This window comes from Danio aesculapii, chromosome 15 (genome assembly GCF_903798145.1).
Source record: "Danio aesculapii chromosome 15, fDanAes4.1, whole genome shotgun sequence".
In the NCBI taxonomy this organism is placed as follows: Eukaryota; Metazoa; Chordata; class Actinopteri; order Cypriniformes; family Danionidae; genus Danio; species Danio aesculapii.
Window position 1 is genome coordinate 26388094 of NC_079449.1, and position 24907 is coordinate 26413000.

At 36.8% G+C, this 24907-nt stretch overlaps 1 protein-coding gene across 1 annotated transcript in view; it reads left to right on the forward strand.

Annotated features, from left to right (window-relative positions):
* Window positions 1–3877: 3877 nt before the first annotated feature.
* The window catches only part of LOC130242137 (zonadhesin-like), a 45087-nt gene continuing 24057 nt past the window's right edge, over window positions 3878–24907 (forward strand). Inside the window, exons 1-24 of the mRNA XM_056474158.1 lie at window positions 3878–4049; window positions 5361–5528; window positions 5607–5729; window positions 8620–8835; window positions 9921–10099; window positions 11145–11247; window positions 11315–11473; window positions 11566–11728; window positions 15608–15711; window positions 15792–15971; window positions 16089–16295; window positions 16382–16561; window positions 17567–17758; window positions 17855–18004; window positions 20320–20423; window positions 20514–20716; window positions 21356–21576; window positions 22805–22951; window positions 23029–23193; window positions 23619–23770; window positions 23853–24021; window positions 24098–24206; window positions 24366–24505; window positions 24647–24772. Coding sequence (XP_056330133.1) covers window positions 3878–4049; window positions 5361–5528; window positions 5607–5729; window positions 8620–8835; window positions 9921–10099; window positions 11145–11247; window positions 11315–11473; window positions 11566–11728; window positions 15608–15711; window positions 15792–15971; window positions 16089–16295; window positions 16382–16561; window positions 17567–17758; window positions 17855–18004; window positions 20320–20423; window positions 20514–20716; window positions 21356–21576; window positions 22805–22951; window positions 23029–23193; window positions 23619–23770; window positions 23853–24021; window positions 24098–24206; window positions 24366–24505; window positions 24647–24772 — 3832 coding nt within the window. The remainder of the gene's footprint in view (window positions 4050–5360; window positions 5529–5606; window positions 5730–8619; window positions 8836–9920; window positions 10100–11144; window positions 11248–11314; window positions 11474–11565; window positions 11729–15607; window positions 15712–15791; window positions 15972–16088; window positions 16296–16381; window positions 16562–17566; window positions 17759–17854; window positions 18005–20319; window positions 20424–20513; window positions 20717–21355; window positions 21577–22804; window positions 22952–23028; window positions 23194–23618; window positions 23771–23852; window positions 24022–24097; window positions 24207–24365; window positions 24506–24646; window positions 24773–24907) is intronic.

The window sequence follows — 24907 nt, forward strand, 5'->3', positions numbered from 1 at the left end:
AGACATCCACTATTTATATACTGCCAGTCTCTTACCTTTATGATCTGTCTGTTCAGAGCGCCAGTGTCCGTCTGGTCACGCGTGCCCGTATGGTAGTGTCGAGCCTGCCATCTGCCTGCCTGGTACTTATCAGCCTTTGCCATCACAGCCTTCCTGTCAACCATGCCCATCAGGTAAATACTATATAGCTGAGACCCTCAAATGCCAGTTTAGAAATGTCTGAGACATATTTCACCTCAGAATCAGTTAAAAGAAAAGAACATATTAAACCTGTATTTCAGTGGTGTAAAGTAACAAAGTACAAATACTCAAACTACTGTAATTGAGTAGTTTTTCTCAGAAATTTTAATTTACTAAGTAGTTTTAAAAATATGTACTTTTACTTTTCTCTGAGTGCATTTTTAGTGCTGTATCAGTACTTTTACTCCACTATTTCCCTTCAACTTGCAGTCATTCCTTAATTTCTTCTTATCTATGGGGGAAGAAAAAAATCTGTCTTGTGATTCCTGTCCAATCAAATCGCACATACAGTAGAAGGTAAATGGCATCATAATGAATGACCTTAAGACATGGGCAATTTATAATTGCAGCAAACTGTTTGGAAGCATTAAAAATGTCCAAGAAGATGTCCAAAAGCGTCCAAATTCTTTCCACACATTGACCCAGAGACTAGATGCATATCACTGATGAGATGACCGAAATGGCCTTAAACACACAGCAGGCACAAGACGTCAACGTGGGCATGTAGCATTTTGTTTGGAAATGAAAATCGGGCTGACGTCAATGTCCAACCTAAAATCAACCAAATATCAACGTCTAATGATGTTATAGCTTGACGTTGTGTGAATGTTACCACTATTAATTAGTAGTTACCGCTACTAAATACGACCTCCAAAGACTACGTCGAATAGTTCGGACTGCTGAGCGAATCACTGGTACAACCCTTCCTACTCCCCAAGAACTGTACTTATCCAGAGCAAGCAGAAGGGCTGCCAAAATCACTCTGGACCCTTCACACCCAGCACACTGCCTCTTTGAACTTTTACCTTCTGGTCGACGCTACAGAGCACTGCGCACCAGAACAGCCCGCCACAGAAACAGTTTCTTCCCTCAGGCAATCCATCTCATGAACACTTGATGATAATAATTGCGGAACCAACATCACTACTTACTATACACTCTTATACACATATACACTTATTTAACAACACACTTTACATGCCAATTTGCACATAACAGCTGCACATATAACGTTGTATATAGTAATAAACACGTACATACACTTGTCAATCTGTATATTTGCACTCACTACTTACTTCTATTTTTTTAAATATATTTATTATCTGTTTTTGGTCCTGTCTCTGTAATCCTGTTGCACTGTAGAAGCTCTGTCACCAAAACAAATTCCTCGTATGTGTGAACATACCTGGCAATAAAGCTCTTTCTGATTCTTTCTGATTCTATGACATCTATCAGATGTTGGATTTTGGTTGTCATACCTGATGAATAAATGTCAGTATTTGATGTCAATATGACGTTGGTTTAAGATGTTGGCTCGATGTTGGATTTTGGTAACTTTCTAACACAACCTAAAATCAACCATATATCAACGTCATTTCATGTGGTTATTGGACATCAAGATAACATTGTCCTTAGACGCTGGCTAAATATTGAGTTTTGGTCACCTGACATCACAACCTAAATCTAGGTTTTGAGTAATATTTACAACAGATACTTTTACTTTACTTGCAATACATTTTTAGGCAAGTAAGAGTACTTTAACTGATTTTTCACTACTCTTTCCACCACTGCTGTATTTATATTTTGCATTGACTGAAGTATGCTTTGAGACATGTATGCTGTATTGCCATTACCCTGATTATTTTTTATTTTTTCAGTAAAACAGTATTATAATAAAATGTACTTTTAATTCAAATAACAATACTTTTGAGAAACATAAAGGTGCCATTTTTTATTTCTTTCACTTATTTATAATTTTTTACACACACACACACAGACGCACGCACGCACGCACGCACGCACACACACACACACACACACACACACACACACACACACACACACACACACACACACACACACACATATATATATGGGACATTTTACCGGAAATGTACATTTTCACTTATAATAAATGTAACAGGGCCTGACCTTTAAGCTTGTCGTCCTCAAATAAAATCATACAAAAACAAGCATAAAATCATACAATTCAATGATAGAACACATGCTTGATCACTGTCAGCTTCTTTTACATCAAATGGTGTCACGTCCGAGTCATAGCCTTAAAGGTGTATTGCAAACATTTTATGTTAAATTTAATGCAAATGTAACAGGACTGACGGAAACATGGGGACAATTGTAAATTTATTTGCATTATATATTTGTCATATTTATTTGTAGAATTTGTAGAACATGTTTTTAATCAGTTGATGTGAAGGATAACAACTTAAACTTACTGTTTCTGAAGTATTTTTTCTAAGTAACAGTTTTTAGCATAACAAAGCTATTAAAGCTGTAGGTTCAGTTGGGCTGAGGACAAGGACAATGACATTTGTAAAGTGTTTTTAATAAAGAAAAAAATCTGAGAACCAAATGAATCACATATTCCTTTACAGAACAACTCAACCATCAGAAACCAAAAGAAATCAACCATCAGTCCATTTTAGACATTTTTGGGATGACATCAATGTTTCTGGCAGAATGTCCCATATACACTATATAACTTAATCTTTCAGGCTTCTTTCAGGTTTTGTCAACAAATGTCTGACTCATATTTCTTCTCAACTTCATATTAAAAAAGAGGAAATATATTTAGTTTACTTTTTAGTTTTTAAATATATATATATATATATATATATATATATATATATATATATATATATATATATATATATATATATAATAATTTTTTTTTTAATAAATTTATTTATTTATTTATTTTTTATTAATTTTGTCATGCAATATAAGTTAAAGAGTTTCTTTCTGATTTAAGAACTCTCATAAAATGTCACATTTTCCTTTTTTTTTAAACAACTTATTAAAAAATATTTTTAAAGAGTCATGAACCCCGACCTCTTTCAGTTTAAGTCTACCTCAGAATTTTTTCATGCCACACAAGGAAGGGGAGTGGGTGTGGCTTTCAAATCAGGAGAAAACGAGGGGGTGAGCAACTGTCAATTGACTCATCATTTCATATGAAAATTCAAACACAAAACATGAGGAGACACATGATTTTATTCCTATTTTATAATCTTAGTCAGTGAATGATAATGAGACACTGATGTGCCATCACTCAACCAGCAGTTCACAGATTTGAATGATGATGACCCCAACGATGATTTTAAACCCGGAAGATGAAATTAGCAGTCAAAAGCTCAAAATGATTCAGTTTTTCCACACAATTAAAGCTAAACGGTGCTAATGTGGTCTTAAGTGATGCTCAACACACATAGATCTGTTCAAATCTCCAAAAAGTAGTCAAGGGATTCATCAACCTTTTTGAATTTTTTCCATGAAGCAGTGTTTTATTTGTTCTCATGGAAACTTTATCTTTTTCATCTTCCAGGTTTTTACTGTTTGGAGGGTTGCACCATTCCACTTCCCTGCCCCGCAGGCACTGCGAGTGTGATTGAGGGACTGCAGTCTCAGCGTGACTGCTCTCCGTGTCCCCCTGGATTTTACTGTAACACCAGTGCACTAATCAGCCCCTCTGGACCCTGCTCCGCCGGTCAGTATCCTAGACATTCTATTTAGAGTCTGCCCTAATGGCGTGTATCTTAATTTTACATGTCATTTTCCTTCCATTAAAGGTCATTTCTGTTCTTCTGGAGCCACAGAGCCTGCTCCAGTCTCTCAGATGTATGGAGATATATGTCCAGCAGGACATTACTGCCCCGAGCAGAGCAGTGCTCCATTACCCTGTCCTGTTGGTTTCATTCTCCAGGACAAAGGAGCCGCTTCTTTTAATGACTGCTCTTCTTGCCCTCCGAGCAGATATTGCGCTGCGCCAGGCTCCACTCAACCCTCAGGTTGGCAGATCATTAATATTACACCATAAACCAAAAAGTAACTCCAGGGTTTCTGCTGGGTCTTAAAAAGTATACAACTTTAATAATAAAACTTTATAGCTTAAAATGTCTTAAATTTACTGAAGTATTATGTTGTAGCTCAGTGGTTCGATACCCTTTTCCTATATTCAGATTCAAAATCCCAAACCACCACTCGACCCCTAAAAAAGCACCTAGCAGACAAGAACTAAAACATCAGTTTTAAGGCTTTAAAAACTGCAGCAATTGTTTTAGTTTAATATGTTTTTCACATGGTTTGAGCGCGGGCTGGGTCAGTTGGCATTTCTGTGTGGAGTTTGCATGTTCTCCCAGTGTTGGCGTGGGTTTCCTCCTGGTGCTCCGGTTTCCCCCACAGTCCAAAGACATGTGGTACAGGTGCATTGAATAAGCTAAATTGGCCATAGTGTGAATGCAAGAGTGTATGGGTGTTTCCAAGTGTTGGGTTGCAGCTGGAAGAGCATCTGCTATGTAAAATATATGCTGAATAAGTTGGCTGTTCAGGCGACGCAGTGGCGCAGTAGGTGGTGCTGTCGCCTCACAGCAAGAAGGTCGCTAGTTCGAGCCTCGGCTGGGTTGGCGTTTCTCAATATGCACTGTGAAGCCCCTTTCAATGAGTTCTGAAGTATTTGGCTTAATTTGAGCAGAAAATATTGCCTGAAACTCTTTGGAATTCTTTGGTCATCTAGCACAGTTGTTTCCGTGGTCTTCCAGGTCTTTTGGTGTTGCTGAGCTCACTGCTGCATTCTTTCTTTTTAAGAATGTTCCAAACTGTTGTTTTGGCCATGCCTGATGTTTTTGCCATCTCTCAGATGGGTTTGTTTTGTTTTTCCAGCCTAATGATGGCTTGGTTGACTGATAGTGACAGCTCTTTGGATCTCATCTTGAGAGTTGACAGTAACACATTCCAAATGCAAATAGCACACTTAAAATTAACTCTCTACCTTTTATCTTCTCTTTGTAATTGTGATAATAAGGGAAAAACACACACCTGGCCATAAAACAGCTGAGAAGTAAATTGTCCAATTACTTTTGGATCCTTAACAAGTGGGAGGCACAAATGCAAACTGTTGTAGTTCCTACTCTGTTGGGTGTAATTCCTACCTGATTTGGGTGTAAATATCCTAAAATTAAAGCTGACATTCTGCAGTAAAGCACTTCTTGTTCGTTTTATTTCAAATGGATTATGTTTGTGTATAGAGCCAAATATGTTAGAATTGTGTCGATGTCCAAATATTTATGGATCTAACTGTATATATTTTTGCACTTCTTCAGGGTCTTGTGCTCCAGGTCACTATTGCATTGAAGGTGCAGATACTCCCAGACCTCAGGCCACACCGTCTCAGCAGACCTGTTTTTGTGACCTCATACCATCATCCCATCTCCAAAAGTATGATCTTTGCCTTCTGAAGCTCAACATAACCTGCTCAATCCACATTCCAGGTAGGATTGAAGATATGGTAATAAATTGTTTATAAGATAACAGATGAGCCTGTTAAAACTGACTGACACTTTTTCAAGGAGACGGTGCTGCAGTCTGGACTGATCTGGATCCCGGACCTCTATTAGATTTAACTGAGTCTGAAGCACCTCTACAAATCACAGAACCTTGCACTGGCTTCAAAGGAGACTTGTGCCCTACAGGTACACACATTGGTTTATTTATTACTAAATGTTTTGGGTGTTAACTCCTATGGAATGTGTAATGTAGCTGTTAATTTAAAAGGTGTGCAATAATCATGGTGCATGTTTAAAAGTTAATGCCTCCCAAAAGAATGAACCAAATCAAAACAGCTTGAAACAAGTTGTCAGTAATTAAAGCTTTAATTCCTGCACAAACCTGCATATGATTATAACAAATGTGCATAATGTTAGTCAATGGTCTTCATTGTCTACAAGCAAACAACTTTGACCCTCAAACTCTGTAGTTCGTGTGTGAGGCCTAGAAGAGTTTGGTTTATGTTTTTGTAATGTCAGGAAAACAATGTTTTGCATTGTGTGCAGGTCAAAGCTTTACACGCACTTCCAGAGGAAGAGGTTTTGAATTAAAATGGTAAAATAATGTATCACAAGTGCTAAGAAAGCCTATACAGAAAGATGCACAGTAGAAGTGGATGTTTGATTTCCAACACACACTGATAATGGTAAACCAATCACAACACACTGAACAATGTGACCAAGCACTCAGAGGAGGGGCTTAGAGAGACAGGATCCTTGTATAAATCATTAAATACTCTTTGAGAAAATAGCTGATGAGTGTATACTATTTAAAGAGATAGTTCACTAAAAAATCCTCACCATTTATGCACACTCAAGTGTTTTAAAAATGGTATGAGTTTCTTCACACAAAACAAAATATTCAGAACAATTTTGGATAGTTTCTTTTTTTCTGTTGACAGAGTGTCTGCGAGGTCTTAGAACTTTAAATGTTTAAAAGATCAAAAACAAAATTTTAGGCATTAAAAAGTCTTCAATTCACTGAAATAATATGTTGTACAGCTTAAATCATTTTAAACAGGTCTTAATTTTCTCATGTCCAATCAGGCAAACACTCATATGGTCACCAACAATCCATCTCAATAAAACCTTTAACATTTTTTTTATTACTAACTCTATTCATTCATTCATTCAATCATTCATTCATTCATTCATTCATTTTCTTTTCAGCTTAGTCCCTTTTTTAATCTGGGGTCGCCACAGCGGAATGAAACTCTATTTACCAATATGGTTAAATTATTTTCCTTACAGAGTGAGGACACTTACCTGGACAGACTGTTGTGTGTACACTTAGTTTATTATATTTTTTAAACATGTTTCAAAAGTAAAAAAAATAAAGTTTGATTGCTTTGACACATTATTTCAAATTAAAAAAATTACTTAATTAGATAAGTTTGATTTATTTTGACGAGACAATTTTTTTTATCATGGCATTAAAACCAGGGCATTAGAAAAAAATCCTTAACATTTAACCCTGTAAAATGCTGAAATTGTATTCATACACTCACCGGCCACTTTATTAGGTGCACCTGTCCAACTGCTCGTTAACACAAATTTCTAATCAGCCAATCACTTGACAGTATTTCAATGCATTTAGGCATGTAGACATGGTCAAGATGATCTGCTGCAGTTAAAACCGCGCATCAGAATGGGGAAGAAAGGTGATTTGAGTGACTTTGAATGTGGCATGGTTGTTGGTGCCAGACGGGCTGCTCTGAATATTTCAGAAACTTCTGATCTACTGGGATTTTCATGCCCCACCATCTCTAGGGTTTACAGAGAATGGTCAGAAAAAAGGGGAAATATCCAGTGAGTGCAGTTCTGTGGGCGCAAATGTCTTGTTGATGCCAGAGGTCAGAGGAGAATGGCCAGACTGGCTCCAGCTGAAAGAAAGGCAACAGTAACTCAAAAAAACACTTGTTACAACTGAGGTATGCAGAAGAGCATCTCTGAACACACAGCACATCCAACCTTAAAGTGGATTGGCTACAGCAGCAGAAGACCACACCAGGAAACAGGAAACAGAGGCTACAATTCGCACAGACTCACCAAAATTAAAAATTTGGCGTCCACAACATGAAAGCATGAATCCATCCTGCCTTGTATCAACGTTTCAGGTTGTTGGTGGTGGTGTAATGGTGTGGGGGATATTTTCTTGGCACACTTTGGGCCCATTTGTACCAACTGAGCATCGTGGCAATGCCACAGCCTACCTGAGTATTGTTGCTGACCATGTCCATCCCTTTATGACCACAGTGTACCCATCTTCTAATGGCTACTTCCAGCAGGATAAGGCGTCATGTCATAAAGAGCGAATTATCTTAGACTGGTTTCTTGAACATGACAATGAGTTCACTGTACTCAAATGGTCTCCACAGTCACCAGAAGTCAATCCAATAGAGCACCTTTGGGATGTGGTGGAACGGGAGATTCGCATCATGGATGTGCAGTAGACAAATCTGCAGCAACTGCGTGATGCTATCATGCCAATATGGACTAAGATCTCTGATGAATATTTCCAGTACCTTGTTGAATCTATGCCACTAAGGATTAAGGCAGTTCTGAAGGTAAAAAAGGGTCCAGCCCAGTACACTTTCTTAAATTTGACATGATGAAATCTGCAGAAACCCTGGTTGAACACAAATAAAGATATTTTGAAGAATGTTGGATGTTGGTAAAAAAAATACCATGAAGGTCAGTGGGTGCCACCTACCAGCATTCTTTAAAATATCTTATTTTGTGTTCAACAGAAGAAAAACTGAAATAGATTTAAAAAAAGTGAAGGGTAAGTAAATGGAAACACCAGGAGTACACCAGGACTACACCAATGTTTTTTCCTCATCTACTTGTGATCTAATGACATATTTTAATATCAGATGTAAGCAGGATCTTTTGCAAATTAATTCAGTTAAGTTCTGTCTCAAAGGCATCGCTATTTTGAGGTATTTCAAGATCGGATGGATATCAGTCATCTCTATAAGATCACAATGAGCTGATATTGACAACTACTGTAACACTCAATAAATATGTATTGCAGGGTCTTACTGTCCAGTGGGATCGTCTGTTCCTCAGCCCTGTGATTCCGGATCGTATTGTAATCAGACTGGCCTGTACACTCCTGTAGGACTCTGCTTTGCTGGATTCTTCTGTCCGACAGGATCCTCAAACCCTAGTGCTGTGCTTTGTCCTCCTGGACACTACTGTCCCCAAGGGACACCACAACCCCTGTCCTGTCCACATGGCACAGTGAGGAGTAAGTTAACCTACAACAGTTGCAGCAGCTATTCAGCAATTATTCACAATGCATTTACATTGAAAAAAAGTGAAACTGCTGTGTGTTTCATTCAAAGTAAATTTTTATATTGCATAAAGCAAAAAAACAAAAGACATTCTAGGTAAACTTAAAAACATGAATGCTTCTCAATGTAATATTTTTACTTCAAACCAGCAGTTTTCTACTTTGTACTAAAGTAACAAAATATATTTAGTCTCTTTATATTTAACAACAACTTTACTTTGTGTAAATGTATTTATTTTCTTGGCCAGAATAAATATTTTTTATTTAATTTAAATAAAATTGTATCGTTTGAACCAAAGTTTAATAATATTTTGAGCTGTATCAAATGTAGCTGTAACAAATTGCAGTAGTTTTTAAAGTTGGTTCAAAGTGTATATTTTTTCGTTGTAGTCAGCAACACACTTTTGTGTTCTTCAAACAGATGTAAGACTATACAACAGCACAAATGTGATACACACACAAACTAATATGAAACAATATGAAGAGTTCATTTACAAAAACAGAATATATACAAAAACAATTATAAAATTTTTTTATTTTTTATAAATCTTCAGTGCAAAATAAAAAAAATATAAAAAAAAGTTTTGTTTTTGTAAGTGAACTCTTAATATTGTTTCATGCAGTTTTTATATATACTAACATTTTTTTTTCCCACCTTTTGTTCAACTTGTTTGATGAATATAATAGTGTGGAACGTGAACTTAAAAACAGAAAATAAGCATACACATAAGGATACATCGATTCTTTTTTTTTTTTTTTTTTACTAAATAAATTGATCCTGGTCATTATATTCTGTAGCAAATTTTCAGTATCTGGATGCTATTTTTAAAGTCCTAATACAGTTTGTTTAAACATATATCCTGTTTGACCTCCTGTGTCTAATTTTATTGCCTATTAGCAATTTACTTGGTATTAACCAATTAAAATGCTTTTAAAGCACCACGACTGGAGACTTATCAATCACTTTCTAATGGGACAAGGCACTTTATGGTTTGAACTGTTCCAGTATCTTTATGGCTCTATGGTTTATTGCTCACCAGGCTCTGCTGGAGGATCCAGTGCAGGCGATTGCCTTGAATGTCCACCGGGATATTTCTGCGAGCAGAGAGGCCTAACTGAGCCCTCTGGCCTGTGCTCTGAAGGATATTACTGCCCTGGAGGACAGAACACATCCCGACCAGCAGAGAATGTGTGTGGTGCAGGCCACTTCTGTCAGAGGGTAAGACTCAAACACAGCTTTTGAGCTTTTGAACAACTTTTTTTTTGTTTATGAAATATAGTTTTTTGTGCACTTGCACATGAATGTTAAATAACTTTAAATATTGTTTATGTATATATTTATATTATTTATCCATTAAACCATCAGTGACACCTATGATATTTGATTATTTAAACTACCATGTTTAAACTTTTATTTAAAAAAAGGCATAAATATATATACATAAATTTATTTATTTATTTATTTATTTATTTATTTATTTATTTATTTATTTATTTATTTGTTTGTTTATTTACTTGACACCAGTGGCAAAAAATACAGGGACAATGATTATGGAAATATTTACACAATAATAATAATAGTAATAATAATAATAATAATAATAATAATTATTATTATCATTATTATTATTAATATATTATTATTATTATTATATTATTAATAGTAGTTTTAATTAATTAAATAATTAGTTTTTTTTATTGTTGTTGCTATATAAATATTATGCTTAATTTAGCTCTTTTCCTAACTTCAGTGTTTGTTTAAACAACTTTGAACATATTTACTTATTTATTTACTTCTGTTACAATATTAATGAAACTTTGACATGGAATACAGGGGAAAACATTTAAAAGTTTATATATAATATTTTATATTATATGTTTGTTCTCTTGAACTTCATCAAAGTAATAAACAAAATTAGGATATAGATCTTTTTAATAGCTTGTTTTATTGTTTAGTTAGGCTAAATTATACACAAGAATTTAGTAAACCACTGTAGAATCAAACCATTTCATAGTTTAATAAAATGTTAGGTCATATAATTAGGCATTTTACAGTCTATAATTTAAATATGTATATGTTTTTAGAATTAAATAAACATTAAGACCTTTAAAAAAGGAAAAAAGTATGCATTTATTGAAAACGAGTTCATTTAAATCAACTGTCCTAATTTATCATTCTAAATAGTTAATATAAAAAGACTATGAATATAAAATTGACAGAGTGACCTTCCTAAAACTTTACCATGTCATTGTTTCTCTATCAGGGCAGCATCGTGGAGAGGCCATGTTTCCCAGGTACTTTTCAGCCCAGTCCAGGCCAACACAGATGTGACATTTGCCCTGCCCGCTCTTTCTGTCCTGAGCAAGGTACGTGTGAGATTTGACATTAGTTTGTTCTTTATGCCTTTGCGTAATGATGTTTTTTTTGTCACAGGTATGACCTATCCATTCCCATGTCAGCCAGGATATTACTGTCCTGTTGGGGTATCCAATCAACACCCATGTCCTCCGGGAGGTTTTGGGAACCGATCTGGATTGGCTGATTCTTCCGAATGCTCACAGTGTGAACCTGGAACTTATTGTATGGGGTCAGGTAAAATGCAAGAACAATGATTATTTTCCACTGAGAGAACATGCTAATCCTTCTTGGTCTGAAATATGGTGCTGATTTGTGTGTCTGTCCAGGAAATGTGTCACCAACTGGCCCCTGCAGTGCTGGATTTTTGTGCTTTGGAGGAGCTGTTCTTCCCTCTCCGAATGATAATGAGACTGGAATACAGTGTCCATCAGGATTTTATTGTCCCGCTGGAAGTTTTGCAGGAATACCTTGTCCCAAGGGCACATTTAGGTACTTGTGTGACACATTACAAAATAAAACAGTAGCATGTCTCAGAAATCAGAAAACGACAACACTGATTAGATTAATACATATTTTAGATATCTGATTTGTCTGTGTAAATGTTTGTTATCTTGGATGATATGAAACACTAGGGTTGGGTGATAAACAGATAATGATCGCTATTAGTTTCGTATCTCCAATAGGACAGTTTGACCGTGCAATTTTCTATCATGTATCATAATGTAGATAAACAGGTAGATGTCAGCTGTATTATTAATTATCTTAAAAAATTAATGATCCTTTCTTTTATATTGGTGTGCTTTTATGAAGTTGTAGCATTATTCCCTGCAGAAATATCTTATAGGCTTAAACCCTTAAAATGCACAAATGTTATGCAGTGTGCAATTTTTCTAATAAAAGTGTGTGTTAAATGCATAAACATAAATACCTTGACAGGATAGTACATAAATATCGAATTTTATTTACGTACTACTTTTATTTACTTATTATTAGGGATGTCCTGATCAGATTTTTTCGCCCTCGAGTCTGAGTCATTTGATTTTGTAGAGTTTAGGTACAGATTTGACCCAAAGAATGACCTACACTATTCTTAAAAGTCGGGCAGGCCCTTTGTCTGTGAAGCAGCATGATAGCAGTGGTGGAACTTATAACACTGTTAATTTAGTCACTTCTAAATACAAAAACCAGTTCAAGTTTTATCCCCGAGAATGTCTTCGAAAGCCTCTTACACACTCTTCAACTGACTACTTAACTCTGGGTGGAGGAGGTACACCTTTCAACTACTGTTATACGTATCAGAATCATTATTGGTGTACCGCAAAACGCACCAGCTCTCTACGGGATTCCACATAAATTTACCGCAAATTTTGTGAATCCACTGATGCCTTTCATTTACATCTGAATGAGAACCCCACAGGGTTCCGTTACTACCAACTACTTCACAGACAATCCCTAATCTATAATATATTTTAATTCTTCCTACCTTTCTTTTTGTTGATTGATCATAAGGATCTCACTGGAGCGTTCAAACGTTGCCCGCATCTTCCACCATTTAAACTGTTGGGGTTTAAGATAAATAGTTTAAGAAAGAGTCTGATGTGTCAGATGGAGAGAAGACTCAGAGTCGAAGATGCAATTAAAAATGAAAAATTTACAGAAGATAGTTTGCAGTTCTATGGCAGAAGGGCGTTACACTCAAGCTGAGTTCGCAGGCCGATCTGCTTACAATCACCAATCAATAACAATTATACTCTCACATAACGTCATTAGCTGCGTCACACATATAGGTGTTCTAACCTGATTGGTTAAAACACAGATAGGCTAGGAAAATGTCCATGTGGGTGCGTGCGTACAGTACTGAACAATATCTTAAACATAAACGTCAGACATCCACTAGACTGTGTAGAGCTGACTCCAGACCTGTGAAACGGATCCACAATCAAATAGAACACACACAGTTAAAGTACAATCTGTTTCTTACCCAAGGCTGAGTGTACTCTCAGCTGTCTTTATCAAAACTGGTTAAAAACCGGTATAATCTACATTCAGGCAGTTATAATATCCTTACTACACAAAGTCTATCTTGAATAAAAAGTCAAATCACCTTAAAATAATTAACTGTAAAAATAGCAAAATCCCTTTAGACATTTTAGATAGTATTAACTCATAGAAATAACAATAGAAACAGTTGCTTCCAGTCCTCAGCCCTCAGTTCCACACAAGGTCTCAGTGACCTCTGACCTAGTTTGTGTGTCTTCTGGAACAAAGTTAAAATAGACCGACAAAGAGTGGAGCAAATACACTGAACATTCTTACATAAAGCAGTGTGTTACCTATTCATTAGTTAAAATCAATTCAAAGTTAAATACTCATTTAAATAATCAAATAATTTTTTCATATTTATTTTGTTCATATTTCATATTTATTTATTTTGTGTTGTCACTTGTCACTTTATGTACACTGGAAGCTTCTGTAGCCAAAACAAATTCCTTGTGTGTGTGAAGCACATTTGGTAATAAAACTGATTCTGATTCTGATAATTATATTTAATAAAAGTAATGAGAAACAGGATGATGAGAAAAGGATAAACGTGGATTCACGCTGAGAGGGATTTGAAGGTAGAAATCCAAACCCTTCAGTTTTGAGTATCTACCGATACCAAAACCCGATCTGATACTTCTATAATACATAAAAAAGAATAAAGAAGAGCGAAGAAACAGATCCAGGATTTTCCTAAATTATTTAATTCATCATCACCTTAATTTAACATTCAACAACTAATTTAACAAACAGAGCACTTCAGTGATGTAGCTTGAACAATCAAGTAATAATAACATCAATTCTTACGTGCTCCATAAGCATAAGAAATCCAGGGTTCTCTACAAAGGCGAATGGCAGGTCACTCATTGCGATCATTTGTGCTATCTTGGCTGTGATGTCCTGTGCCTTCGCGCTGTCACTTTGCATTTTTGCTGCCCTCTTCAAACTCTCCTGCAGTGTGGGCTGTCTCGTCTTTGGTTGAGTTACCTGGGTAAACTCACTTTATTGTGTCGAGTGTTTGTTTTTGAGGTGCCTAATCAGGTTTGTTGTGTTAAATGTGTGTTAAAATGTGTTCTTTTCCACCTCTTGCAATCCCAAGTTTACATATGTCACAGTTTGTTATTGCAATGTTGTTGTCATCAATACCTCCATGATACCTCCAGACCGCAGACATACTGGGGCTTTGCACTTCAAGCTGCTTCTGTGTTCTACTTTGCCTGCCTTTAACCAATAGTGTCTTCAACAAAGTGATGTCATGCTGCACGTGTTGCTGTTTCTGTGTGAAGCCAAGAAAGAGGTCTAACTGTGTTAAAAATAATCAGAATATATAAATATACATATATTTGAGTGCGGGAGGTACGTTCTGATCGAGTTTGAAACCGTGTGATCGGGCCTGATTTCAGATCAGGTGATCGGATCTGAACATCCCTACTTATTATTTAATTATTGTAAATTTTTTGGAGTTGCTGTTATTATTATTATTATTATTATTATTATTATTATTATTATTATTATTACTATTATTATTATTATTAATATCCACTTGACATGTGAACAGCATTATAAAAAATAAGCATTTTCAACATTCCAATCCTACTCAGGGTGTCAAACCATACATTTTCATAATCCAAAATGAGTAATTGTTGAAAGATTTGAATGCACATTTGCTAGGTTAACCAATATTTCAGACAACTTTGTCTTTTTTCAGTCAAACTAAGAGGCTACATGTAAAAATAAAAATCACAATGGGTAAAGCATCACATAATTTTCACACAAAATGTAAAATTCACTAGTTGCTTTGCTCTCAAGTGGTTTCAAACTTCTTTGGTTATTAAGTTTTGGTTAAGGGTTTTCAAATTTTTTTCCTGCTGATCACAAAAGAATATTCTGAATAATGTTTAAAAACTAAATAAACATAGTAAAGAAACTCAAACTGGTTTGGAATAAATGGAAGATGAGTAAATGATGGCAGAATATTCATTTTAGTGTGAACTATCCCTTTACAAAAAATCTATTCATTTTATGCATCCATTCATTTTATTTTTGACTTAGTCCCTTTTTAAATCAGGGGTCACCACAGCGGAATGAACCGCCAACTTATCCAGCATATGTTTTACGCAGCGGATGCCCTTCCAGCTGCGACCCATCACTGGGAAACATCTATACACCGTCATTTACACACATACACTACAGACAATTTAGCTCACCCATTTCACCTATAGCCTATATGTCTATGGACTTGTGAGGGAAACTGGAGCACCCGGAGAAAACCCACCTATTCTTTTTCATTTCTATAAAAATAAATAAATAAATGTCATTCTTTTACAGCAATCTGCATCAACTGTCCAAAATAAGCCAGTGCCAAAACTGCACACCAGGGTTTTATTGCTCAGAGCCAGGTCTGACTGCAGTCAGTGGACCCTGCTTACCAGGTGTGAACACAAACATCTACAGCAGGTCTTTACACTTTTTGAAAGTGATTAATTATTAATGACATATTCTACTTCTAAAGGTTATTACTGCAGTGAGGGATCTCCAAGCGCAGCTCCTGTGTTAGCTGTGTATGGCAGTGTTTGTCCTCCAGGTCATTATTGTGAGGTTGGCAGTGCTGTGCCAGCTCCCTGTCCAGTGGGCACCCGGCGTCCTGATTCTAGGGGAAAGGCCACAGACGATTGCATGCCGTGTCCTGGAGGTACTGTAATACTCTATTTTGGTAATGCTCCATTGACATTTTATGGCTCAGTGTTTTCGAGGAGTTTAAATACAAAATGACGTTTCTCCTGGGTCTTTTTTATTTGTTTGACTGCAGGTCAGTTTCAAGATCAGCGTGGGCAGAGCGAGTGTAAACCGTGTCCTGCTGGTTTCCACTGCATTAATCTCACGAGTGGCTCGACTGGGGTCAGCAGTCCTATAATCTGTCCTGAAGGATTTTACTGCCCCAATGAGACGCAGTCTGGAAACCCTGTTCCTTGTCCCAAAGGCACATACAGTGATTCATTGGGCCTCATTTCAGCAGGTGACTTATTCTCTCCTCAATTAAAAGAGCGTGTATATTTTCATATCTGTAATGCTTGTGGTATCTGTTTTTCTTTATAATTGCAGAGCAATGTCTGGTGTGTCCTATGGGTTATTTCTGTGGTTCAGATGGGCTCTCCAATCCCTCTGGAGCCTGTGCTCCTGGATTCCTCTGTTTTGTGCAAGCAACAGTTCCCAACCCCACTGACAACAGCACTGGCAGTTTGTGTCCACCGGGGGCGTTCTGTCTGCTGGGAACAAGAGCAGGTACTCAGTTTTGTTTCAGCAATATTTACAGTATTTATTCATTTGTCCATTTTAAATTATTTGTATTATTAAAGTTTTACTTTTAGTTTCACAGTTTTTTTTTAGAAATTCTGTTATGTTTTCTTTCTTTTTTAGTTTAGTTTAGTTTAGTTTAGTTTAGTTTAGTTTAATTCAGTTTAGTTTAGTTTAGTTTAGTTTAGTTTAGTTTAGTTTAGTTTAGTTCAGTTTAGTTTAGTTTAGTTTAATTCAGTTTAGTTAACTTTAACTATTTTAGTTTCCAAGGCAGAATTTTTATAATTTTAATTGAATTTATGATTTATAATATCATTAAAATATTAGATAAACAGATTAGTCAGTACCAAACCAAATCGGGAGCTAATCTCACAAAATACTTAGGATCACTGTCCAGAAATTAGTGAACACAAATGAATGTGTTAGGGAATAATATTAAATAAAATTTGAATAAACAGAAAAAAAAACAAGAGAAACATAATTTTTTTTCTTAATTTAGTATTTTGTTGTTGTTTTTGCAATAACTTGTTTAAATGCAAATGTATTATTGTTCTACAAAAAAAATCTAATTTTATTGGATTTAATTGTTTAATATATATAATATATATTTTTTTTGTTTAAATGCACTAATATATATTGGCTATATTCAATCTGAAATGGATAAAAATATTAATTTTTAAAAGGGCATGTACTCATTTATACTGAGCACTGTAAATATTATTTTATTTATTTTAAGTTTCCTTTTGTTTTGTTTGTTTTTTCTTTTTTTTTTGCATCCTGATCTGGTCAAGCACTTTTATTATTTCATTCAAATGGACATTTAAAATGATAAATAAAATAGCTGTTGCGCCTATCATCTGCAGAAAGGATAGTTTCACAGACCCCCGGTTGGAAACAGTACTGCTAAAGCACTGACATGATGGCAGAGTTGGAGTTGTATGATGCAACCCTGTGTCATAGTCTATTATTGTCTAATTGTGTTATACTCTGTAGGTGAATGTTCAGCAGGCTACTACTGTGACTGGGGCTCCAGCAGTCCTGAACAGAGTCTCTGTCCTGCTGGTTTCTACTGTCCCGCTGGCACAAACAAGCCCCTGGCCTGCACCGGAGGCACTTTCAGCTCTGTCATGGGCAACAGCCACAGAGAAAACTGTGAGCCATGTCCATTAGGCTTCTACTGTCAGGGTGCGTTACCATTTCTATCAACAAGAGGATTTGTTTAAAGCCATTTATGTTCAGGTATAAATCTATTACAATAGATCCTATTGCATTACAACACAGGGGATGCAGTAGCAGAGCCTCTTCCATGTCCACCAGGGCATTTCTGCCCCATGAGCACATCACAGGGCACTCAGTTTCCCTGCCCTCCAGGATCACTGCAGCCACAGTCTGGGACGGCCAGTGTGGAGGAGTGTCTGCCATGCCCATCAGGTTAAACTGGAGAAAATGTGAAAATAAAACAAATAGTGGCTAAAAGGGATTTCTGGCCTAGTTACATTTATATTTTATTTATGCATAATATTGTGTTGATGCAGGTTTATTAAGCATATTGTAAAGCTATGCTTGAGAGTGTAAAACATTTGCATGTGCTACTCATTGCAAATGTTTCGTTTGTGACATTTCAAGAAAGCATGCATATTGAAGAATGTACAACATATTAGAAAGAGTTCTGAAGGATCGTGTGACAATACAGTTTGGAGTAATGATTCTGAAAAGATTGGATAATTCAGTTACATTTTGAAATACATTAAAGGCATAGTTCACCTAAAATTTTTAATTCTTTATATATCCCCCACTCCACTTCTGTTGAACACCAAAGAAGCTACAGTATATTCAAAAACTGTTGGAATGCAGCAGCCATTGACTTCAATAGTATTTATTTTCCCACTATGGATGTTAGCTGCTGGATTATAACATTCTTCAGAATATCTTGTTTTGCAGTGGTGTAAAGTACAAATTACAAATAGTCAAATTAGTGTAATTTAGTAGTTTTTCTCAGGAATTGTATTTTACTTAGTAGATTTAAAAATGTGTACTTTTACTTTCCCTTGAGTACATTTTTAGTGCTGTATTGGTACTTTTACTCCACTACTTTGCTTCAAGATAAATCGCATCATACTGAATGACCTCAAAACATTGGCAGTTTATAATTGCAGCAAACAGTTTGGAAGCATTAAAAGTGTTCAAGAAGATGTCCAAAAGCTTTACACACATTGACCAAGAGACTGTTTAGATGCGTGTCACTGATGAGAAAATCACAGATGTTTACTGTATGATGATGAAATGGCTTTAAACACCCAGCAGGCAACATGACGTCAGATTGACGTTGCACCCCAACGTCGTGGTAATGTTGCATTTTGTTTGAAAATAAAAATTGGGTTTTCATCAGAACTCAACGTCAGGCCGACGTCAATGCCCAACATCCAACCTAAAATCAACCAAATTTCAACGTCTAATGATGTTACAGCTTGACGTTGTGTGGACGTTACCACTATGACGTCTATCAGATGTTGGATTTTGGTTGCCATACCTGATGAATAAATGTCAGTATTTGATGTCAATATGAGGTTGGTTTAAGATGTTGGCTCGACGTTGGATTTTGGTTACTTTACAACACAACCTAAAATCAACCAAATATCAGCATTATTTGATATCGTTATTGAACATCAAAATAACATTGTCCTCAGATGCTGGCTAGACATTGAATTTTGGCCACCCGACATCACAAACTAAATCTAACCCAATATTAATGTCTCATGATGTTGTGTGGAGTTTGCATGTTCACCCTGTGTTCGCGTGGGTTTCTTCCGTGTGCTCCGGTTTCCCCCACAAGTCCAAAGATATGGGGTACAGGTGAATTGGGTAAGCTGAATTTTCCGTAGTGTATGTATGTAAATGAGTGTGTATGGTTGTTTCCCAGTGATGGGTTGCAGCTGGAAGGGCATCCGCTGCGTAAAACATATGCTGGATAAGTTGTTGGTTCATTTCCACTGTGACGACCCCTGATTAATAAAGGGACTAAGCCGAAAAGAAAATGAATGAATGAATGATGTTGTGTGCCTGCTAGGAAATAATTAAATGCACTACAGAATGTTACGTTTACACACATTCACAAATTACATGTAAATTTATCAGCTTTCAGCAGCGTAAAACTCACTTCTCTTGAGTACTTTTGAAAGGGCTACTTTTTACTCATACTTTGAATAAAATTGTCAACAGATACGTTTACTTTACTTGCACTACATTTTTAGGCAAGTAATGGTACTTTAACTTAAGTATGATTTTCCAGTACTCTTTCCACCACTGCTGTTTTGTATTCAACAAAAGAAAGAAGTTAATTTAAGTTTAAAATACTGTTGAGTGTGAGGAATTCTTTGGTGAAATATCCCTTTAATATATACGTCAACCTATGTAGTCAAGCACGAAATTATTTATACCCTTCGCAAATTCTGACTTCAAATGTAAATAAAAGTTGAGACATAGTTTTTTTACCACAATGACGCCTCTTGTACATCAACTTTGGGATCATCATTTCTGATCAAAAAACCTTGCTGGTTGAATAAAAGTAAATTAAGTCAGAATTTGCCAGGGGTATGAATAATATCAGGCTTGACTGTATATATCAGTGTCCCTTTAGTTATTTTGAATTGTAATAATATTTGGCAGTGTACAATGTTAATGATAACTTTTACATGGTAGTACATTTGTGTAAAAACAATCTAAATCATTGTACTCCATCTATGTAGGCATGTTTTGTGCTCGCCATGGTCTTTCAGAGCCTACAGGACGCTGCCAGGATGGATTTCACTGCCCGTCTGGTGCAACAAGCCCCGACGGCACTGGAAACACGGTACCCATAGCATCAGTTCTGTCATTTACTAAAGACACTGCACATTTGGTGGAAAAAGAAAAACTCATTTAGCAATGTGTGATCCTGCAGATTGAATCTTCAGGCAACAACATGTGCCCACCTGGCTATTATTGCCCAACTGGTATCGGCTCTCCTCTCCCGTGCCCCGCCGGCACATTCTCCAGCTCCCCAGGGTTGAGTGGGCCGGAGCAGTGCCAGCCGTGTCCTCCTGGGCACTTCTGTGAGCAGACCGCTATGGTCCATCCATCACAAGCAGCTCTCTGTGATGCTGGGTAATTATATCTGTGCGTTTCGGGAGCGGAACACGGTCATCTGACAACTGTACACCCACATCCACTTGAGTTGAGCCAACCGGGCGCACTTATGTATTGCTAATGGATCTCAGTGGCTTGATTTCAGATGGTAAAGATTTATTGTCCATTACTGAGGACTACTGATTGATACTCTACATTACTGATATGTTACATAATGTGCAAATGAGTCAGGAAATTGCTCCAGAAGATAAGTTATTAAAACGACTCTGTGGATCATGCTTCTATCCAATTGAGGCTGGGAAGGAAAGCAAATAAACTGTGGAGTGGCGCTGCAGTGCTTTTGCAACTGGCTTGTTTCTATTTGTGGATGGGGATTATCCGTCAGGCATTTAAATCCTGGTGGATGCTTGTAAAATAATGAATTTCTTTTGAAATAGAAATTATTATTTTGGATAGTAAATTAAAATCCATATTTCATATGAACAAACAGATTTTTTCCCAATCTAATTTATTTTTTTTATTATTTTTGTTAAATACTGTACTGTTAAATATTATGTTCCTCAAATACTACAATGTTCCTCATATTTCGATTATAAAAATAAAAGCAAATGTCCCTCTTTTGGCCACTTCTTTAAATAGTTTATTTTCCTCTTACAGATATGTCTGTATCAATGGCAGTCGTAGTGCTCGACCGATAGATGGACTACAGGGTTATATTTGTCCAAGCGGACATAGTTGCCCCATCGGTGCTTCCCTGGAAGTGCCATGTGAGCCTGGCACATATAGCAGTATTCCTGGTGCTGCCCGCTGTCTCTCATGCCCAGCAGGCACTATGTGTCCTTCCCCTGGCACACTGGAGCCTTCCCCGTGTCCCATGGGTGAGTCCCATGCTGAGATTATTGTGATGGATCATGAGTAATTATGTTTATTATGTTATGCATTCTGCTGCAAATCCTTTCTTTCATCATGAAATTGGTATTGGCAGTTAGCAGTTATTTTGAACAATTGAATTGAAGTTCATCATGCTAACCAAGCTGCATTTGTTATTTATTTTAGCTTTGCTTAATGCATTATTAACATTAACACTAAGCATTATATGTTTCAAATATGTATTAAGCTTTGTAATGTTACTCTTTGTCCCCATTGCATTCGGAGGTACAATAAGTCTGTCCTAAATAATTGTACAGTATGGTGATATATTGCAATGGAACTCGTATGTTCTACTAGTTCACTTTCTGATTGCTTATATTGCTCACATATTAAAATATATTAAAAATGATATATGCAAAGCTTGTATGGAGCTTGGAGATAGTGGTTACATTTTAATACATTTTAATGATAAATAATTATCATAATCTAACCATTTCTTATTTAATGTTATTCATGTTATCAATAGTATATAAACTATTTTATAAAGATAGGTTTGGTCATTCATGGGATAGTTCACCCAAAAATGAATATTCTGTCATCATTTACTTACCCTTGACTTGTTGGAATGTTGTAAATCGATAACCACTGATTTCCATAGTAATTGTTTTCCCATTATGGACACTATGGAACATTCTTCAAAATATCTTCTTTTGTGTTCTGCAAAAAAAAAAAAAAAACTCAAACCGGTTTGGAACAAGTTATGGTTGAGTAAATGATGACAGAATCCATTCAGAACTATCTGTTTAACTGAGACAACACACAAGCAGATTTTCAAATCGATGTGCTGCTTCATTTTCCTCCTGTACACTAGAAAATTACCTTAATAATTTTTAATACTTTTAGGGCATAGTATAACTAGGCAAATCGGGGCAAAGCATAAGTTAATAACAACTGTTCATTTTTAAAAGTTGCTGTTTGGGTTTAAATAAGCAAAATCCCAAGTTTATAATCTGATCACAGTTAAACTGACAGGAATGTTACCTGGCATGTCATACTGCATCTTTGGCTACAATTTTTTAAGTATTTTCTTTTCTTGAAGTCTTGAAAGAAAAAGTTCAACCTCTTCTCCATAAAAACATTTCTTAGCCATATTCTGAATGAAATAAATTTGATTATTTCATTATTTCTGTATATGATAGTGGTTGCTCACAATATGCTATTTCCATTTTGTATCAGGTCATTTTTGTCCAGTTGGCACTGCTGAAGCTGTACCCTGCCCTGTGGGCACACTTGGACAGGTTACCAGAGCTCAGTCGGAGGCTGCCTGTGTGCCCTGTCCAACCGGCCTCTACTGCAGTTCGGCTGGAACATCACAGCCACAGGGTCTGATTTCACCCCATGCTGATGTTTTTTCTGTGACTGTTTCACATACAGTAGATTAATTGTTGCTTTGTTTTTAGGGCAATGCCAGCAGGGTTATTTCTGTCAAGGAGGGTCTCCAAATCCAGCACCTCTGAATACAACTGGCTACCTCAGGAATGGCCCATGTCCACAGGGTCACTTCTGCCCCTCTGGAACTCTAATGCCTCTCCCCTGCCCAGCAGGCAGCATTCGTAACCTCACCGGTGTGTACAGGCCAACATGTTCAGTTTAATATAATGTAGCATTTAATATAATATAAAACACATTTAAAGCCTCTTAGGAGAGATATTAAAGCGGTTCAAAAGAGCAGTTATTATACACATTCAAAAACCACTAGAGGAACAGTTTTTAGATGCATATGAATAATTTATCTGGGTCATTGTCACAATTAATGAGCCATCAAAAACAATAGGCTATGTTGCTTAAACTAGCAAATAGTACTGCAGAGATTCAACTTTAGTTGCTCATATAAATTCTCTCTATAGCAATATACTTATAAATAATTCACATGCGCTTCCAATATTCTATGGAAGCTTTTGCTCATGAATATTTTATCATTTACCTTCTTTATTTACTAATATACAGTGCTTTGTGTTGATAATATTTCTCTTTATTGACCTTCCCGCAGGGGGTTATTCCATAGAAAGCTGTCTTCCCTGTCCAGCAGGGCATTATTGTGCCAGCGAGGGCCTGGATTCTCCGACTGGGCCCTGTGCCGCAGGCTTTTACTGCCCTGTAGACTTCTCCTCCACCACCGCACATGCCTTTCTCTGCCCCAAGGTCAGTTCGACCTCATTTGAGCTTTTTCTGTCTCTTGTTAATCTGCTTCTTGTATTCTGACTGACAGGGTTTGCTCTTTCAGGGTCATTTCTGTCCCTTGGGTTCACCCCTGGCCTTGCCCTGCCCCACAGGACAGTACCAGCCGAATCCGGGTTCAGATAACTGCATCCCCTGTCGTCCAGGCTTTTACTGTGAGGAGGCAATTATTGGTGACCCCCGGCCCTGCCCGCCACACTCCTACTGCCCTGCAGGTAACCTATCCGTGCTGCTGTAACCCTTTCTAATGCTAAAGCATGTACATTATTATTGCATTCTGTTCAACTGCAGCCACAATGGTTCCTCAGCCCTGTCCCAATGGCACATACACCCCATCTGAGGTCGGGGGTCTACAGGAGGAGAGAGAGTGTCTGCCGTGTCCACCAGGAAAGTTCTGCAAGTAAGTCTACAGATCATATGAGTGGATTTTGTGAAATATGACCCCTTTTGTCCCTTAAAACACACTTTTTTTACACACTCAATAATGTTTACGAAATATTTCTTAATGTAATGAAAGTTAAGTGAATATAATGAGTGTTTGTGTCGGATTATTCCTCAGGGCTGGTCAGGTTAAAGGCCTGTGTGCTGCTGGATTTTTGTGCATCTCTGGCAGTTCAGATTTCACCCCTCAGTCAACTTTTCTTATCAACAGAGACCAGTGTGAGTGGGGAGCACAGTGTGCTGGACCATGTCCTGCTGGTATGTTATTTGTTATCGTATAAACTCTTCAATGGATCCAGCAAGAATACATGAATAAAGTGATGAAGAATCCATTTTATATTATCCCTATCTGAGATATTCTCCAGGTTTGTTTACTTCTGTTCCTGTTTGTTTGGACAGGCTATTATTGCCCTGAGGGCATCGAGGAACCTTTATCTTGTCCTTCCAACACTTTAAGAGAAAGCCCTGGAGCAAGTGCTCTACGTGACTGTGTGCCTTGTCCTCCTAAGCATTGGTGCCAAGAGGGTATGTCAGTTGGTATCTTTAAATATGACAAATTGTAATTAGGGGCAGTGTGGTGGTGCAGTGGGTAGCGCTGTCGCCACACAGCAAGAAAGTCTCTGGTTCGAGCCTTGGCTGGGTCGGTTGGCATTTCTGTAT